This window comes from Hyperolius riggenbachi, chromosome 1 (genome assembly GCF_040937935.1).
Source record: "Hyperolius riggenbachi isolate aHypRig1 chromosome 1, aHypRig1.pri, whole genome shotgun sequence".
Lineage (NCBI taxonomy): Eukaryota > Metazoa > Chordata > Amphibia > Anura > Hyperoliidae > Hyperolius > Hyperolius riggenbachi.
The window spans coordinates 621,546,410-621,566,900 of record NC_090646.1 but is presented as its reverse complement, the minus strand read 5'-3'; the positions used below and the strand labels follow the sequence as shown (position 1 = coordinate 621,566,900).

Here is a 20,491-nt window from a genome sequence, read left to right as displayed (position 1 = left end):
CGGTCCTACACTTGCTGCTGAGCTGGAGGGGGTATTGGGCACAGTGGCGGGGAGCCTCACCTGGGTCCCCCATCTGCGCTCCCCCTCTAGCTTAAGTTCAGCAGCAGCTGCCGCTATTAGTAAGAGGCAGTGGGCGGGGATGACTCACCGCTTCCATGTTCCAGCGTGCGTTCCACTGTGCTCCACTTATAATACAGTGCACAGTGCCGCATTGCAGGAAGCGACGACGGTGAAACGCACGCTGGAACGCGGAAGAGGTGAGTCATCCCCGCCCGCTGCCTCTTACTAATAGTGGAGGCGGCTGCTGCTGAGCTTAAGTTGGAGGGGGAGCGCAGATGGGGGACCCAGGTGAGGGAGGGGGTGGGGTCTGACCCCACTCACCGCCGCTGTGCCCAATACCCCCTTCCTGCCCGCTACCCTCTTATGCGGAGTATGCTACGCCGCGGGTCCGCTAGTACTGATATATTGAACTAGTCAATTTAGTCCAGTGCCCATTTGGCCTAAAATAGGCAGTGAGCACAGATACAGGGAGTACGTCACTGAACGGGGGCGGGCCTATGCACATGACGCAGTCGGTGAACTCTACTGCAATCATGTTATCTCATGCTGCGCAGAAACATACCTGTGTTCTGGTGCAGCCGTCACACTCGGACCATGCGCCATATTCACCCCACCTGCAGTCAATTCTTGAAATTCTGCAAAAATAAAATGCATAATGCAGAGAATAACTTATATATCGATGTGATACAGCACTAGTACAAAGTAACCATTAGCTGAATTTCAAGGTACACTATTTAATGCCCCCATGGGGTAACAATCATAATGTCCATAGATTGATACAATCTTATGTGCAGTACGGGATTGTCCCGCAATCCACATCAGACTGCGTTTTGCCAATGCAATTCAGATGGATGCACTTCTAGTTTCAAGGTGAGCTGCCCTTGTTTCTCAACACAGTATATTCTCCAGCCAGTGCAACAGCAAGGAGGATCCTCCACCAAGGAAAATACACTCTCACCCCACACGGACTCACCAATTGGGGTAGACCACGATTACAATAGTCCAGGGCCGGATTTACACTTCAGGAGCTTGTAGGCACAGAGATTCTAGCGCCCTAAACTTCGCCCCTCAATACAGGCCACACCCCCAAGCTCTTACTATGGTCCTTCATAGTGCTCTAGCATTATAGTCCCAGTCGGGCGGAGCTTGTGGGAAGATCACTGGGACAGGGCTTAGTGAGAAGGTCACTGGAGGAGGGGCTTAGCAAGAAGGCAGTGGTGCTGTAAACGGCCGGCAGCTGTAATGACAAGTGCTGTGGCTGCCTCATAGCGATGACTAAGGAGTCATGTTTCTGCTCCGATACGCGTGAGCTATTTTACTGTGCTGTCCATTTATGCTGCACTAAACATTGGACATTTACTTCACCACCGGTGCAGTGGAATTCCTTCTTTAGATTGGTATGTTATGGCTTGTGGTTTTCCTGCTCCCGATGGTATGAAAATGTGGTGGTTGTAGTGACCCATTCTTGGTCGACATAGAAAAATGCACCCTGTATGTATTTAGAGAGTTAAGCCTGTCTAATCCCCTCATCTGTGACTAATCACAATTGTAATTTGATCTCTCAGCTGTGTCAGCTGCCTGCCTCGGCAGGGCAGCTAATTTGTAAACACAGGATGTTAACCCTATGGGCTTGCTTCACAAAAGAGTGCTAACTTTTAGCACGGCCGTTTTCGCGCGAATTTTCGCATTGCGCGCGATCGCGAATTTTCGCGCGAAACGATAATGGTTTTCGCGCACAAACACAATTTTTTTCCGCAAAAACGATATAGATTTCGCACGAAAATTTGTGTTTGCGCGCAAAAACCATTATCGTTTTGCGCAAAAATTCGCGATCGTGCGCAAAAACGGCCGTGCTAGCAGTTAGCACTCTTTTGTCAATCAAGCCCTATGTCTACTTCCATGAAAGCAGGAAGTAGACATGCTGTAGATTTATTGCAGGATTTGCATCAGCTGTAACAAAGAAAGCAGGGCCGGCGCTACCATAGAGGCAAAGGAGGCAGCTGCCCCAGGGCCCCAGAGCTTGTAGGGGTCCCCAGTGGCTACAAGAGGAAAAATAAATTTTCAAATCGGCCTTATAGTTTTTGAGAAAATCGATTTTAAAGTTTCAAAGGAAAAAAAAATACACATTTAAAAACCTGCCGACTTTAATGGTTAATAGCAAATCCACCTTAAATGCTAGAAACCCTAAATTTGCAGGGTATGTTAAGGAGATCATTAGGAATAAGAGGAAAAAAACAATTTTTCAAAAAGACCTTATAGTTTTTGAGAAAATCGATTTTAAAGTTTCAAAGGAAAAAAGTATACTTTTAAATGTGGTAAATGTCACTTTTAGTAGCAAACCTAACGGTAGTGTAATTTTACATGCATCAAACGAAAGCGCAATACATTTCCTGACGGGGTTTCCAGGGGGTCCATACGCAGCGCTTTGGCCAGGGATCGCTATTCAGCCGCAATATGGCTGTATGAAGATCCCTGGCATTTTTTCCTATTTTCCCAATTTTTTTTTTATGTTTAGAGTGTGGGAATTTTTTTTTTTTAAATTATGTGGGGTCCCCCCCTCCTGAAACTTTTTAACCCCTTGTCCCCCATGCAGGCTGGGATAGCCAGAATGTGGAGCTCCGACCGATTGGGACTTCACACCCTGACTATACCAGCTGCAAAAAAGGTCCCCTAATGCCGATTTTTGTTCCGGGGTATCTGTTGGGGGGCCCCCCAGGTTTATTTTGCCCTGGGGCCCCATTGTTGCTTAAACCGGCCCTGAAAGAAAGGTGTTTTTTTTTTCACTTTAGAAGCTTTGTACCTTAAACAGGTTTCAAATTACCAATAGAAAAAGTGCTCAGTGTAGCTATAGCTGGACTGGGAGCCACACTGCCTTCTGATATCAGCACAACCTGATAACTCAGCAAACCAACCCAGCTAAGTTCTCTCCAGAGAAGAGCCTGACATATGTTCAGCTTTTTTTTTTCCTTCATAAAATGGCTTCCTGACATGCTGACACCGACACCCCCATTCGGTGCATCTAAACAGCCTGCTGGTGCAGAAAAACAACACTAATTATCATTAGAAGGCTTAATACCGCCTAATTAGTGCTAGAGCTAGCATGCCAATAATAAACAACAACAAAAAAGATATTCCAGCTAATTAGCTGTATCGCTTATGACTAAACATCCCCAGGAATGCCGTTCTGTCACAAGTTCAGCCAGAGCACAGGAAACACTAACTGAAACAGATGTGAGGTATTTTCAGATCGGTCTCTCACCAATTCACACGTTTGTCATTAGTGTTCATTTTTTCATTGCTGTATCTCCCGTATTATCAATCCCTGTTAATAGAGTTTATATGCATTTTAAGCAGAGCTGACATCGGCATAAACATTTTCTTTTTTACTTAGGGATTGTATACATCATTATTAACCTCTTGAGGACCACAGGTTTATACCCTCCTAGGGACCAGACGATTTTTTACAATTCAGCACTTCACAACTTTATTGCTCGGTCATACAACTTAGCACCCAAATGCATTTTACCTCCTTTTCTTCTCACTAATTGAGATTTCTGTTGGTGGTCTCTGACTGCTGCTGCAATCTTTATTTTATTTTTTTCATTAATAAAAAAAACGATCATTATATAAAAAAAAAAACTATTTCTTTTATTTCCCCCCAAAATTAGCCCTAGACTGCGATCCGTACACTACACTACCCATACATAGGCATCAGCCTATGCATGAGATTAAGTTTTGAACCATTAGGAGGGACAGTTAAGTGACAAGTCTGTCCCCTGTACAGTGCTGCGCTAGATCACAGCAAAGTACAAATGTTTATTGGGTTTTTCTTTCTTTATTTCAGCCTGCCAGCTCCGATTGTGGCTGGAAGGGAGATGATGGATCCCTGCTTTGTTTATGTGCAGGGAATGCGTCAGTGCGCATTCCCTGCTAATCCCGGCCACCGCAGTTTGGCGCCAATTAGCGTTAGGCAGTCCCCAGAGAGCCACGCTCCCATCTAACGCCGATCGGTGTTAGAAGGTCAGGAGCTGGTTAAAGCTTGTTCTCAGATTTCCCTCTCATTTCACCCAATTGACTACATCTAGGCCTGTTTTCCCCTCGTGCACTAGAGCAGTTCTGATCTGATGTTTTAGCTATGCCACTATTTAATCAGCAATAACTTCATTACTACTTATGGCACCGAAAGGTAGCTATACACCTAGCGATGATGGGCAGATTCAACCAAGACCCAAATCTCTCTCCGATCAAATCTGATTAGAGAGAGATCTGACGCCTTCCTCTACACCGCAGGTCAATTCTCGATCGATTTCAGCATGAAATCTCTTGAAAATCAGCCTTGTCTGCCTCCTCACCACTGCCCCCTAGTGTGCCACGTGATACGCGCCAGCGGCGTGTAAGAGCAGCGGATTCCAAAGACGGGTGGGCACCGCACAGTGGGCGACACAGGACAGGTAATGCACACACCTCCTGTGTACATTTATACACTGGGAGAACAGCGGAGGTTTCACCGCTCGTCCCGACTTCACTAGCCAATACCGCCACCCACCTGATCAACTATGACAGCCCGACATCTTGCATCCTGTTCAATCGATACATGCCATCACCGATCCGGCATGCCCTTGGCAAGCACTGATTTTCATCCGATTTGATCAAAATCTAATTGGATGGTCAATCAGACGCCAAATCGTGTAATATATGGGCACCTTTAGTGGTACAGTATATACTTTTTTTTGAGGGGGGGGATAAACTATGCTTTCTTTGGTTGCTTTTTTTCCCCAGGAATTATTTTAGTTCGTATGCGTTTTAGGGATAAAAAGTAGCGACACGTTGAAAAAAATACAGTTTCTCAGATTTCCACCATTATTATTTTTAAATAAAAATGCTACCATAGTTAATACACGCTAATTCAATTTGGCTAAGTATCCCATTTATAATAAAGCTTACGTTTGGTTGCCGCTACAATGTAGAGTGAGGATATTTAATTTTGAAATAAGGGTATATTTTTCTTTTTTATGTAATTTAGCCCTGCAATGCTAATAAAAACTTGACTGAAGGTAAACAGGGAAAATGGATGTTTATAGATAGCATAATTAGTTGTGTTGTTATGCAGGGGGTGTGGTTTCAAAAGTGGGCAGGGTTATGGGAGGTGGCAAAACAGTATTTCTATGGTAACAACCCCTCTTTTTGTCAAAGCTTGCCTTGGTGATCTAGGGGTCCCCCATCTTATTTATAGGTTTCTGTGGGGTCTAGTAAAGCTTTCCCTGGGGTCTAGTGGCCCCCTCTCCCCTTCATATTTTTGAGAAGCAGTCTAATGCCCCCCTTTACTTTAAGGCATTCCCTGATATTCTAGTGGTACAACCCCTTTGCCTTTAAAGGGAAGGTCCGAGTACACTAAAAAAAAAATCCACTTACCTCAGGCTTCCTCCAGCCCCTGGCAGCTGTCCTGTGCCCTCGCCGCAGCTCCGGTGGCTCCCGGTCCCCTCTGGTGCAGATGCTGACCTTGCCAGGTCGGCATCTTATTGCGTTCCAGTGTGCGGCTCAGAACTACTGCCCCTGGGCAGTACAGTCTGGATGACGTCAGCGCGACTCTGAGAGCCGCTTGCGCAGATGCAGTGGGCATCTTGCACCGGAGGGGACCCCAGGCCATCAGCGAGGAGCAGAGCTGCATCGAGGGCACAGGACGGCTGGCAGGGGCTGGAGGAAGCCCCAGGTAAGTGTATTTTTTTATTTGTAGTGTTCCCGGATGTGTCCTTTAAGTGTTCCCTGATAGTCTAGTTCTACCCCCCAAATTCCCTGGTGATCTAGTGGAATCCCCCTCTCTTTAAGCATTCCCTGGCAGGCTAGTGGTAGTCCCTTCCCCTTTAAGAATGACTGGTGATTGCCCTTTCAAGTCCATGGAAGTCTAGTGGCAATGCCTCTTTATCCCTGGCAGTCTAGTGGTCGCTCCATACCCCCCCCCCCCCCCCCACCCATGACCCCTCCCCATTGGCACAGCAACATGCTTGCACAGCTTCCATAATTACATATTAAACTTCACCTTCAGTCAAATCAAGTGGAAAAAAAAACATACAGTATTTGTTATTGGTGTATTAAAACGGTGTGGTAGCAGTTTATTAACAGGCCAGCAGAGGGTGCTCTTTTCTGTCTGGGTCAGCTGTGAACTGACTTACAGTATAACAGTGAAGTATGGTCACCTTCCACAAAAATATTAGCTAGCTCTGAGGCATTCATTGAAAATGTTAAAAGGCACATACCTTAAAGAGAAGGGAAAGAAGGAAGCTGTTTGGGAAATGTATACCAGAGATACCAGAAAGAAGAGCCAGCCCTGCAAAGATACAAACATTTGTATTTACTTACAGCATCAGTTTTGCATTGCTTACACAATATACAGACCACATGTAACTCGATAAGAAGGAAGCTGTTTTGTCCGGTTCTCAATGTGTCCATTACATAGACGCAGTGCCGGCGCTGCCATTAAGGCAAACAGGGCCCCTGACAGCTTCCGAGCCATTGCTCTAGTAACGGCTTGTACTGATCGCGTCATCAGTACAAGCCATCACTAGAGCGAGCAGCGCGGAGGAGAAGGAGGTCTGCAATCCCCACAGACGCCATGGATTAGGTAAGCCAGCTGCTGCTACACTTTACACATGAGCAGGAGACACGTGGAGGGAGCGGAGGCATGTGGGGGGAGAGGGCACACTGGAGACACATATGCAGGGGATACCTGACATGGCGGTGGGTCAGCGGTTCATATTGGCGGGCATTCATAAGTGCATTTGCCGCCAATTTGGGAGGAGAAAATGTGCGTCTTATATGGTGGAAAATACGGTAGTTTTCTCCAAGTTGATATTTTCACACCTTGTTAATAAAATGCAAAAGAGGGACAGTTAGGAGCTACAGTTTGAAAGTAGTCAAGGTGGGACTGGAGGAAATGCACTTTCAAACTCATCAGGCAACCTAAAGCTTGAAATGCTTTGTTTTTGTAGTGAGGATCTTTGTTATTGCCTAAAAAGTTCTGTACCACTTCTTCTATACGACCCCCTCCTTGCGGACCACAGGCTTACACCCCCTAGTGACCCAGGGGCAAATCCAGGATTTCCAAGGGGAGGTTCCTGAAAGCGGTGTGTGGGCGTGGCCAAAACATGGTGTGGGTGGAGCCAAATACTAGCAGTTTCTAGGCTAAATTGCATCCAGGGTGAGGGCGTAAAATGCGCCCCTAACGTGGAGACAGGTATAGGTGTCCGCAGTATAGGTAGCCAGCTATAGGTCCCCCCCCCCAGTATAGGTAGCCCATATAGTTGCACCCAGTATAGGTTAGATAGGTATATGCCCCCAGTATAGCTTAGATAGGTATATGTCCGAAGTATAGATTAGACAGGTATATGTTGGCAGTATAGATTAGATAGGTATATGTCCCCCAGTATAGATTAGATAGGTATATGCCCCCAGTATAGATTAGATAGGTATATGCCCCCCGTATAGATTAGATAGGTATATGCCCCCCAGTATAGATTAGATTGGTATATGCCCCAGTATAGATTAGATAGGTATATGCCCTCCCAGTATAGATTAGATTGGTATATGCCCCCCCAGTATAGATTAGATTGGTATATGCCCCCAGTATAGATTAGATAGGAATATGCCCAGTATAGATTAGATAGGTATATGTCCCCCGGTTTAGGTTAGATAGGTATATGCCCCCAGTATAGATTAGATAGGTAAATGTCCCCCAGTATAGATTAGATAGGTATATGTCCCCAGGATAAATTAGATAGGTATATGCCCAGTATAGATTAGATAGGTAAATGTCCCCCAGTATAAATTATATAGGTATATGCCCAGTATAGATTAGTTAGGTTAGGCGGGGGGAGCGGGGAGAGAGGAGTTTTCACTTACCTGTTTTCATCCTGCACGCAGCTTCTATTTTCATCCTCTCCCGGCGCACGGCGCATCGGTAAGAGCTCCCCCTGTGATGACATGCGGTTACGTCATCACAGGGGGCACTGTTACCATAACGACAGACGCCGGCCGGGACAGGATGTAGATAGAAGCTGGCAGGATCGAGGAAGGTAAGTGGAAAGTCTTCTCCCCGCAGCGCTAGTGCCCGTACGCCCACTACCCGCCTCCAGCAGCAAGCGAGGCCCCCCCGCAGCGTGAGGCCTCGAGTGCCCCTGTTCGTGCTGCCAGTCAGACAGGACCCTCGGCTGCACACACGAACGGCAGCCCCACCTCCGGTCTCGGTGCAGGGGGGGGGGTGTTCCAGACACCCGGAACACCCCCTTCCGTGCGCCAGTGTGACCAGGCCATTTTTTTTACAATTCAGTGCACTGCAGCTATAACAGTTTGATGCACGGTCGGCCATACAACTTAGCACACAAATGAATCTTACCTCCTTTTCTTGCCACCAACAGAGATTTTTGTTGGTGGCATCTGATTGCTGCTGCAATTTTTATTTTATTAATTTTAATGTTCTTTAGTTTTGAATAAAAATCTGTGTTTTTTTTTTATTTGTCCCTCCCCCTTCCCTCCCATCCCTTGACACCCAATTACCATGAAGCACTACAAGTACAGATAAAAATAATATCGTTCCACCCCTAATTATTACAGCAATTCAAATCCAAACAGACAAACACTTGGGTTTTCTCTTGGAACCAATATTTTCTTATTCATGGGCTGAAAGAGGCCTCTTTCAGCCCATGATTTCATGATTCATTGCTGAGCACAGTATCTCTACGAACTTCAGATTGTGGTGGTCTCTGACTGTGGCTCATTTGATGTATACGATGTGCCTCTGAGGCTTTTTGGCCATGAAATACGTGTCAGGCAGTCTTGTATGTGAATTGGAACTCTGTATTAATACATTTTGTCTGCAACCCAATTACCATGATCACCTCTCATAGACATCAGCCTATGAGAGGGATTCGATTCGGAGCCACTCGGGGGGACAGCCAAGTGACAGGGCTGTCCTTAGTACAGCTTGTTGACGTCATCTTGAGAAAGTCCCAGGAGGCGGGACTAAATGCATCGATGGGCGTGATTTCTGTCTGAGATTGAAAGCCTTCCACCACGCGTCCTCCACCATGCGTAAGCCGATTCGCCGTTTGAATACGGTGAAGAGGGGGTCAGCGCTGACGTCCTAAGTGCAACACTCATCATCACAAGTTGCCGCCAAAGGAGCTGTAAGCCATCCGGTACCCACGTTGTATAACTACTACAGGAGCTCACCGATGTGAATAGCAAGTATTCGATGACAAAACTGTTACTCCATATTCTCTGCTGTAATGTTAAGCAACTGCTACCCGGAATGAGGGAACTAATGAGTAAAGTAATGTTGTGAGATTCAAGCCTTGTGTAGTGCAGATGAACTGTTGATACTTGTGACGTCAGACCTGCTAAGAAGTAACACCAGTATCCCGGAACGGCCAATTTAGATCGTTCTGTGTGTGGGGTGATATTGTGGTGGAGGAGGGGCGGGTTTTTTTACATTTTGCACTAGCTGTATTGCAAAGGCAAATGCTGCGTGATCGCTTGGTGCTATTCATGTCAAATAGCCCCCATAGCAGAGCCGGATTTACAGCTCAGAAGCCTGTAGGCACAGGCATTCTAGCGCCCTAAACCCCGCCCCTAAACTCAGGCCACACCCTCATATTAGGTAGGCCTTCCTCCTCCCCATTTGGTAACCCCATCAATCTATGTAGTAAATGTGTCCCCCACCCCAAGTATAAGGAGCCAGATGTGCCTCCACCCAGTGGCGTAGCTAAGGAGCTGTGGGCCCCGATGCAAGTCTTACAATGGGGCCCCTCAAGCACTCTATACATAACAATTGATACGGCGCACCAAAACCTGCCAATGGTAACTACAGTGTCAGAGGAGCAAGAAGGGGATGGGGACAGCTTGTTAATGATTACCACTATTCAAAGCTATCTATAGAAGTGATTATTATGAGCACAGGACCAATAGAGAGCTAATACTGTAGTTGAGGGAGGGCCCTTCGGGGCCACTCTGGCCCAAGGGCCCCGATGCGGTCGCTACCGCTGCACCCCCTATTGCTACGCCCCTGCCTCCACCTCAGTATTAAAGAGAACCCGAGGTGGGTTTGAAGAATATTATCTGCATACAGAGGCTGGATCTGCCTATACAGCCCAGCCTCTGCTGCTATCCCAAACCCCACTAAGGTCCCCCTGCACTCTGCAATCCCTCATAAATCACAGCCGTGCTGCTGACAAACAGCTTGTCAGAGCTGGCTGTGTTTATCTCTATAGTGTCAGTCTGCTGCTCTCCCCGCCTCTTGCAGAACTCCAGTCCCCGGCTGCATCCCTTCCCTCCCTGCTGATTGGAGGGAAGGGACGGGGGCAGGGACCGGAGCTATGCAGGAGGCGGGGGAGCAGCTGAGACTGACACTACAGATGTAAACACAGCCTCACAGCACGGCTGTGATTTATGAGGGATTGCAGAGTGCAGAGGGACATTAGGGGGCTTTGGAATAGCAACAGAGGCTGGGCTGTATAGGCAGATCCAGCCTCTGTATGCAGGTAACATTTTTTAAACACACCTCGGGTTCTCTTTAAGTAGCCCTCCCAATGGGCAGGGGGGCACTTGGGGAGAGGAGCCGCCTCTCCTACATAAGGAGCCTGTAGGCACGTGCCTACAATGCCTTATGGTAAATCCGGCCCTGCCCCATAGGAATTAGTCAGTTCTTGGCCAGGAACCATGTGTTTTTAAATGTATGTGTCATTTTAACATGTGTGGGGTGCAAAGTGTTTTTTCTAAGGCAACAAATACATTGAATTTTGGTATATGCAAGAGACTGCATGTCCTACCGATTTTTGTACTAGATTAAATTTTTGGATTTTGCAGGCTCCTCCTCCATGAGTAGCATACATTGCATCTTTTTTCTTTTTTGTAAAAATTGGATGAGTGTAACAGGCTTAAAATCTGGTTGGAGTCAGAGATGCTACAGGGCACAGCACTTATCACTACACCATTATTTTTAAATCAGGATTTTTGATCCCATAAAAAAATTTGTGAGGCTGGGAACACACTAGGCGATGCGTTAAAAATAGCATTTTATTGCATAGGTGTTTGTGCATTTTAATTACGTTTGCATTTCTCAAATGCGTTTTTCTAGCATTTTTCTTGCGATTGCGTTGCATGCGCTTTGTATGCTTTTTGTATTCGTTTTTGATATGCGTTTTATGAAAATAACTAGTCAACAGGAAGCAAAAATACACCATCAAACTTGGTTTAAAAAAAAAAAAAACGCATAAAAAAAAACACATAAAAAATGCTTTAAAACGTAATACATCTGCGTCACCAATAGCCATTCATTATTTGGTTTTAGACTCATGTTGAAAAAATATGCAGCAAGACCTGTGTTTTCAGAAACACACATTGCAGTACGTGAACATATGCGTTTTTTTCATGAGTCCCATTGACTTGCATTTTGTGCGCTAACACTAGTGTTCCCGCAACGCTAGCGTTTCAGCCTAGTGACTTCCTACCCTGAGGCTGCTTTCACAGTGGGACGTTATAGGCGCACATTCTGGGAAAGTGCAGCATGCTTAGCGTTATACTGGACTTTAGCTGCGTTAGACTGCTTGCACATGCTCTGTGACTAGCCACATGGCTAATTAATATTCAGTGCAGTGTGGTGTCGTAACCTGGACTCATAGTGTTGTCCGGATCATGAATGAATCGTTCATTTGATCCGGATCTTTTTTGTGAGTTGAATCATCCGGATCATCACAATGAACGATTCGGTTCACAGTGGATGTCTGTCTGGAAGAAACAGGAATATACAGAATGTACAGTGCAGGGAAAGGCCTGTCCTGCTAGTCATTTCACCCCCAGTCTGCTTCCCTAGTAAAATGAGTCAAATGATTCAGTTCAAGGATCCGGATCTTTTCAATGATCCGATTCAAATAATCCGAATCCTTGAAAAGATCCAGACTTCCCATCACTATCCTGGAGCGGTTGTTCTATCAGTATAGATAGAAGGAAAACAGCTCACCAAGAGCCGCATAACGCGGCTCAATCTGACGTCCAACTTCAACCCCACAATGCGTTGCGTTAGGGGCACGTTATGCAATCTTAACGTCCCCTAAAACGCAATGTCTTGGTGTGAAAGAGGTCTTAAGCTTCTGATAGTGATAGTGTCTGCCTCTTCAAGAATCTGCTGTGTGTACAGCGGCCCCAATCAGCCCGGCAGATCGATTCAGTCAAGCGCTGGCCAAGAGTATTGTTCTCCCCACTCACTCCGCCCACCCCGTGATGTCACTCCTGCATCACTCTGGCAGGCCGTATCCCCCACGCATAGCAACTGAACATGTCTGCAGGCTAGCAACCTATCGAGTCCTGAACTCCGCTGGACAACATGCCTCTATGTTAACCATTTGCATACCAGCAGTCTTTGGCCCCTTAGGGACCAGAGAATACTGGTACCAAAAAATGGCTCCTACCATCACATTGCCGCACTGACCCGCCACTCCCACCATACACCCATAGCCGCAGGCCCCTCGCTCTGCCGTTGTTATGACAGCAGAGCTCTGTGAGCTGGACAGGAGCCGATTTCATTGGCTCCTGACCCTGTGATCAGTTTGAGCCAATGAGAGCACGGCAGGAGTGCGTCACGATCAGCGGTAGGGGCGGGTCCATGCGAGCGCGGTTATTGAAATCTACACCCTGGCAGGAATAAGCAGCCACAAACAGGGTGTAAATTTTAATTGCCACAGTCCGGAAGTGGTTAATGCAGCACACTGAAAATAATTGTTATCCAATTTACTGGCTGGAATTTCAGTCGACTAAATGGAAGCCATACGCCTTGTAAACAAGTCAATAGGAGGAGGCTGTTTATTTTATCTAAATAAGATAATGGCCAGCTTGTTTGGATCCAGGATTTTTAATTAGACTTACACATGCTACAAAAAATGTTTCCTTAGAAAAAGCAATCAAAGCCTTACAGATCTTACAAAGAAAGTTTAGTGAGGAAGAACAGAATAATTGGCCAGGAGCGTGCCAGGGAAATATTATCAATAAGCATAATAACTTAAAACTTTCTGCTATTAGTGATGGCTAACACATGGATGGATGGATGGATGGATGGATGGATGGATGGATCTAATCGATTTCTGGGAGATTCAATCACTTTTGGTAGAAACACACTAGGCAGAATCGGAGATGCATATTGCACTATGTACTATGGAAAACGCATATGCGATTCTGCCTAGTGTGTTCCTACCCTCAAAGGGAACCTAAAATGAGAGGGTTATGGAGGCTGCCATATTTATTTTCTTTGAAACAATGCATATTGCTATCCTGCTGATCCTCTGCCTTTAATACTTTTAGCCATAGGCCCTGAACAAGCATGCAGATCAGGTGCTCTGACTAAAGTGTGGCTGAATTAGCTGCATATTGTAGTCAAATAGATCAGCAGGATTGCCAGGTATCTGGTATTGCTTTAAAGAAAATAAATATGGAAGCCTCACTTTAGGTTCCCTTTAAAAAGAATCTGCTCTAGTAAACGGTTGCTTGAATACATGTGATCAATTGACTTTCGATTGATAAACTGCACAAATCGTACGTTGGAAAATCTCTGTGCAATGGGGGTGGGGCAGGAATGGTAGGTGATCGATGGCTTACTTTTACCACAGAGCTCTCCCCCTTTTGTGTAGGGATGCTCATTCGGATTCCACAGAAATGCAATGTCCGAAATTCCGATCGGAAATTGCATTTCCGCATCGGAATGCGGAAATCGGTAATGCAAGTGCGTTAGGTGGATTTCCGCCGGAAATCGCGGAAATTCCACCCGACTTTAACATTGATTTTCTCAAAAACTATAAGGTCTTTTTTCGCATCTTGTTCACAAGATTCAGTTTAATAACCCCTGAAAATTTGGTGTTTCTAGGACTAAGGCATGGAACCCACTGAAATCCGCAAACGCAAAACGCAACCGCTAGCGTTTTGTCTGAGCGGTTTGCAAGCGGATTCATGCGCGTTTTCGGTCGCGTTTTGCAACATTTGTATTTTTTTGCTCAGCGGTTGTGTAGCGTTTTGCGTTTCGCGTTTTTATCCTAAATGGTCCTGTGAATTATTTTTAATTTTGTTACAGTGTGTTGAACCGCAAAACGCTAGCAAAACCGCTCAGTTTAGGTTTTGCTGAGCGTTTCTGCTAGCGCTTCAATACTTTACATTGAAGCGCTAACGCTCCCAAAATGCTGCAGGTCCTGCTTTTGCGTTTCTGTGAAACGCAAACGCTCCTGTGGAAGTTGCCCCATCCATTAACATCAGCTGAGTGTTTTGGCAAAACGCTAGCGTATCGCAGCGCTGCCAAAATGCTCAAAAAAACGCTCTTGTGGGTTCCAGCCCTTAAGGGGGCTTTGCTATTAACCGCTAAAGTCGGCGGATTTTTACTGTAATGTAAAATGCAGAAAATCTGCTTCTGCCTATTTTCTGCATTTACATTACAGGAAAAATCCGCCGACCTAATTTTCAGGGTTTATTAAACAGAATCTTCTTAACAAGAAGCAAAAAAAGTTTTCAAAAAGACCTTATAGCTTTTGAAAAAATCGATGTTAAAGTCGGGCGGAATTTCCGCGATTTCCGGCGGAAATTCCGCATTGGAATGCGGAAATTGGTAGCGGAAAGCGGAATCGGTATTTGGCAATGGCGGAATGCGGAATTACCGCGGAATCAGAATTGGCATTTCCGACCATCCCTACTTTTGTGTCTTGGAAATCATTATACATTTTATTCATCATGTTATTTTTATCACTGTCATTACAACTTCTGTATTTTGTATTCTGTATGCTGTTTCATTTTTGTATTTTGTCACTAATTATGTATCTTGTATATTAGTGTGCACCATTGTCTGTATTACTGTACCCCATGTTTGTTTCTTACTTTGTACAGCGCCACGTAATATGTTGGCGCTTTATAAATCAATAATAAGCAGATTCAATTAGAGAAGGATCTACAGTATCTAATGGGTGATCTGGCCATACCTCGAGTTAATTCACTTTTCCTCCTAAGTTTTCTCCTTGGTGAGAGATGCACACATTCTAATGCTGCTCATACAGGGTGAACAATTTTTTTTTCTTTTTTCGATCAGAGAAATTCAATCAATTATTCAGTTTGATCGAACACTTTTTAAAATTGTTTTCGAGGTACCATATATGAACGTTCAGTTTTTCTCAAAATCTGAGAAAAACGATATCTTATATACAGTATATATATATATCTTATCTTATACAAGTTACCATACACTATACAATTTCAGAAACAATTACCCGGATTTTTCTAACATGTCCGGTTAGATTTTTATCGAAAAAACAGAATAATTGTTCATTTTTTCCTCAATAAAGAAAAAGATTCTTTTAGATTTAGACTCTATTCATATCATTTTGGTAGAATAAACAGTAAAATTGAATGTTTTAATTGTACCGTATTACAATTACATTGAGAGGGTAGCAGGAAAAAAGGGCGCCGGCTGAGGGTGGAAGAAAAGGGCGCCATTATAGACTCTAATGCAATTATCGTTAATAAAGTGAAAATAGCAGAAAAAAAAGGGTGCCGCAATAAATATCATTAATGACATTAGAACATTAAAGTTTTTGAAGTATGCTATTGTTTTAGACGCTTGCAACGTTATAGTTTTTGTCCTATTAATTTGTTTGTATGAACAGATTTTACGTTATCAAAGATATTATCGTTTCTATGTGTAAAAGGGTGTTTCTGCAGGGGGAAGGGTTAGGTTTAGGCACCACCAGGAGGGTGGTTAGGGCTAGACACTACCAGGGGGTGGTTAAAGTTAAGCGCCACAGGGGGGGGTAATTAGGGTTAGGCGCCACCAGGGGGGTAATTACGGTTAGGCGCCACCAGAGGGGGTTAGGGTTAGGCACCACCGGGGGGTTAGGGTTAGGCGTCACCAGGGGGGTGGTTAGGGTTAGGCGCCACTAGGGGAGTGGTTAGTTTTAGGCACCACCAGGGGAGGGCTCTGTGTGAGAGTAAGTTTGGGTTAAGCTGTATTGTTGAATTACTTAACGATTTTTAACGTTAATATCTTTTCATTATCATTTCCAGTCTGTATTTACAATGGTATTTATTGTTTTTACAGCAGTATTTATCGTTAACCAAGTTTGACAACAATGTTTATCATTATCAGATTTCGGTATCCACCAGCGCCATTTCGTTATCCAGCCGGGCCCTTTTTTTCACGCCGCCCTTTTTTCCTGCAGGCATTGAGAGGTACCTCTTGAGATGAGGGACATTTTTTGCATATGATTAATAAGGCAAATGCACTCCATGACACACCTCATAATACGTATATAAGATTTCGCATGTGCTTCACCGCAAATAAGGACTTTTAATCCTTGGTAGTGTACAATGAGAAAACAAAAAACACAACATAGAAAAAATACACCTTTATTTCCAAACAATATACTGTCACTATACTTTGTACTAGGGACATAATTTATATGTTGTGATAACCAAGACATATGGGCAAATAAAATGTGTGTATTTTATCTATAGTAATATTGTTTATTTTAAAACTATAGGGGATGGAATTTGAGAAATAGTGTATTTTTTCATTTTTTCCTTGGTTTTTCACTATAAAATGCATAGAAAATAAAGTATTTACTGAAAACAAGTATCGCTCACAAAAAGCTTGATTTGTGGCAAAAAAAAACAAGATATAAATCATTTATGTGTGATGAGTAGTGAAAAAGTTATTGGGGAATGAATGGGAGGAGTGCTGAAAGGGGAAAAGTGTCTGCGTGCTGAAGGTGAAACACCTGTAGGCTGAACTGGTTAAGGGCTCATTTCCACTACACGCAGATTGGATGCAGAATGAATGCAAAAAAACTGACTGCAATGAAAGCTTATGGGCCTGTTTCCACTAAACGCAATTTTTCTGATGCAGATTTTCCCAGAGGCATTCATTGGAGTCAGTTTTTCTGTATCCATTCTGCATCCAATCTGCATGTAGTGGAAACAGGCCCTAAGGCCTAGTGCACACCGAGCGGTTTTGGTAGCGTTTTTAGAACCGTTTGCGGATGTGGAAACGCTTGGGTAATGTATTTCAATGGGGTGGTGCACACCAGAGCGGGAGGCGTTTTGCAGAAACGCAAACTCCCGTGCTGCAGCATTTTTTGGATTTCGGAGGCGTTTCTGCCTCCAATGTTAAGTATAGGAAAAACGCAAAACACTTGATAAAACGCCAAATCAGAGCGGTTTTCCAGGCGTTTTTGTTCCAGTAGCTGTTCAGTAACAGCTTTACTGTAACAATATCTGTAATCTGCTACACAAAAAAACGCTACACAAAACCGCAAAACGCTTCATAATAATAAGAAAAAAACGCTTCAAAAAACGCTAGCGTTTTGCAGATCTGCTAGTGGTTTTTGGTGTGCACTAGGCCTAAGTTAGATAGAACAATTTACTATAAAGAAATGGGCCATTTGCAATTCACTTTTTCTCCTACGTTTTCTCCTAGGTGATAATTTCCATCTTCTCTTTAACCACTTGCCGACCGCGCACTCATAACGCGCATCGGCAAAGTGGCAGCTGCAGGACCAGCGACGCAGATCTGCATCGCCGGCTGCAGGCTAATGAATCAGGAAACAGCCGCTCGTGCGGTACACTTCTGGTGATGTCAGCTGGAACGAGGTCACGGGCGCGCAGGCGCAGTGGTTTCCCAACTTTAAAGTCGGAAATTCCAAAAGTGAACCGGAGGCGGGTTCAGAGCATCGGTGAGTGGCTGAGCAGACAGTACATCCGCAGGGGACCATTAGAAGCCCCGGGTAAGTTCAACTCTTTTTCCCCCTACTCCCCTACAGTACTCCTTTAAGTATCCCTTTCAGTCAACTTGCAACATATAAATGAGGTACACTATGCTGTGTCAAAAAATAACTCACATGTCAAAAACACAAAAAAAAATACAAAACAAAATAAATACAAAACAAAGAACTCGCAGAACTTCAATGCCTGGTAAACACAATACAATTTTCCAACAGAGTGACAATGAAATGTATTATTTCCTACAGGTCCGATCTGATTTCTGATTGTTTTTCTGATCGATTTTCTGATCACTTCTATACAAAATCGATCAGAAAAACTATTGGAAATCAAATCTAACCTGTTGGAAATAATCGACCGTCAATCTGACGGAAAGTTGCATCGTGTGGACCAGGCATTAGGCTGCTCAACTTGTGAAACATGCTTCTCTGTATAAAAATTGAATTTTTTAAAATACCTTTTTAGACATTTGTATATGAGCTGTGTATATAATAGCAAGCACACTGCCCCAGACACGTCCATAGGGATGCAGAGCATATCTCTTACCCTCATGTTGGGAGGTGGTTCTTCTGGTCAGATGAGCTGCGAGATGTTTCAGGAGTGCCCTTGCATGAGAGTCTCACATACACAGCAGTCCAGTGTTTTTGTAGTCAGGGATAATCCCTCTCTGCATCCTGTCTAGTGAAATCACCACCCACTTCTCCCTGTTCTTCTTTTAGAAGTACCTTTTGTTCTTCAAGGCTTAATAGCAGCACCCACATGCTAAATACAGTATATGGGCCCATATGTGTTATTAAAGGACAACTGAAGTGAGAAGAAAATGAAGGCTGCCACATTTATTTTCTTATAACGCCAGAAACAAGCATGCAGCTAATCTTGTCAGATTTGACAATCATGTCAGAAACACCTGATCTGCTGCATGTTTGTGAAAAGTATTAGAGACAGAGAATCAGCAGGATAGCCAGGCAACTGGTACTGCTTAAAAGGAAATAAATATGGCAGCCTCCATATCCCTCTGCCTTCAGTTGTCCTTTAACCATTTACTGACAACCTAACGTATTAAAACGTCATGCTTACCACTATTAACAGCAACATGACGTTTTAATACGTCCCGCGTTCCCGCCGCTGCTACCGCCGTGTGTCCGCCGCTTTTTCCGTCGGGCTTCCGTGCTGGGTGATTGGGGAAGAGGACCGAACGGTCCTCTACCCAATCGCAGTGCCTGGAGTGAATGGACGTGACCGCGAACAGCGGCTACGTCCATTCACAATAACAGGAAATGTAACAATTAAATAAAGTGAAGGGAAAAAAAAAAAAAAAGTGAACATTTCCTATGAGTGTTCACTAGCGCCATCTTGTGGCCAAAAAGTACATTACACCTACAAAATACATTCATTTTCAAGTACATACAGATCATTAATAAAATAACACTTCCAACCCTCTCCCCCCCAAAAAAAACACTTGTAAAAAAAAAATCAGCTAAAAAAAATAAATAAATAGTTGCCTTAGGGACTCAGCTTTGTTAATTTATATTTTATGGTGGGAAATTAATTTTAATTTATTACATAGGGGCTTGTAATTATGGCCAGAATAAAAAAAAAAAACACAACAGAAAAATAACACTTATATTTCAAAATAATATACTGTCGCCATACATTGTGATAGGGACATCATTTAAACTGTTTAATAATTGGGACAACTTGGCAAATAAACCGTGTTTGTTTTATCCACAAGAGAATGTTTAATTTTAAAACTATAATGGTTGAAAACTGAGAAATAATGATTTTTTTTCTTTTTTTTCGGTTTTTCTCATTAAACGCATTTAAAATAAAAAAATTCTTAGCAAAATGTACTATCCACAGAAAGCCTAATTGGTGGCGAAAAAAACGAGGTATAGATCATTTTCTTGTGATAAGTAGTAATAAAGTTATTAGGGAATAAAAGGGAGGAGCACTGACAACTGAAAATTGCTCTGGTCCGTTAGGATAAAAACCCTTGGGGGTGAACTGGTTAAGGCATGTCTGTAGCAAATTACCATGAAAGTGTAGACATCAGAGTGGAAGCGAGAATAAATCTCGCTTCAGAGCTCATAGTTAGCAGGGGCATGTGTGCCCCTGCTAAAACGCCGCTATCCCGCGGCTAAACAGGGGTCCCTTCACCCCCAAACCCAAACTTGGTTGTCAACTTGGTCGTAAATTTTCTCTTCCTGGAGGCAGGACTAACGGCTGCAGCCCTGCCTCTCAGCAAGTCTATCAGACGCGCATCGCCGCCTCTCCCCGCCCATCTTAGTGAAGGAAGACTGAGAGGGGCGGGGGAGAGGCGGAGGTACGCGTCTAATAGGCGCGCGGGAGGCAGGGCTGTGGCGGTTAGCCCTGCCCCAATGCGGAAGCGCTCCCCGGCTGTACGGAGGGGATTTGGGGTGAAGGGACCGCCGTTAAGCCGCGGGATAGCGGCGTTTTAGCAGGGGCACACATGCCCCTGCTAACTATGAGCTCTGAAGCAAGATTTATTCTCGCTTCAGACTCTCTTTAAAGTGTTTATAACATACACTCACTTAAAGGATTATTAGGAACACCATACTAATACGGTGTTTGACCCCCTTTTGCCTTCAGAACGGCCTTAATTCTACGTGACATTGATTCA

General features: G+C 44.3%; 2 protein-coding genes across 3 annotated transcripts in view; one reads left to right on the top strand and one right to left on the bottom strand.

Annotated features, from left to right (window-relative positions):
* Positions 1-18,486, bottom strand: part of C7 (complement C7) — a 122,948-nt gene extending 104,462 nt beyond the window's left edge. The window contains exons 1-3 of the mRNA XM_068250956.1: positions 18,397-18,486; positions 6,315-6,385; positions 623-695 (exon numbers count right to left, since the gene is read on the bottom strand). Of these exons, the coding sequence (XP_068107057.1) occupies positions 623-695; positions 6,315-6,385; positions 18,397-18,402 (150 nt within the window). The 5' untranslated portion in view covers positions 18,403-18,486. The remainder of the gene's footprint in view (positions 1-622; positions 696-6,314; positions 6,386-18,396) is intronic.
* RPL37 (ribosomal protein L37) overlaps positions 1-20,491 on the top strand; it is a 263,271-nt gene that overhangs the window by 166,842 nt on the left and 75,938 nt on the right. The gene's annotated exons all lie outside the window — the stretch shown is intronic.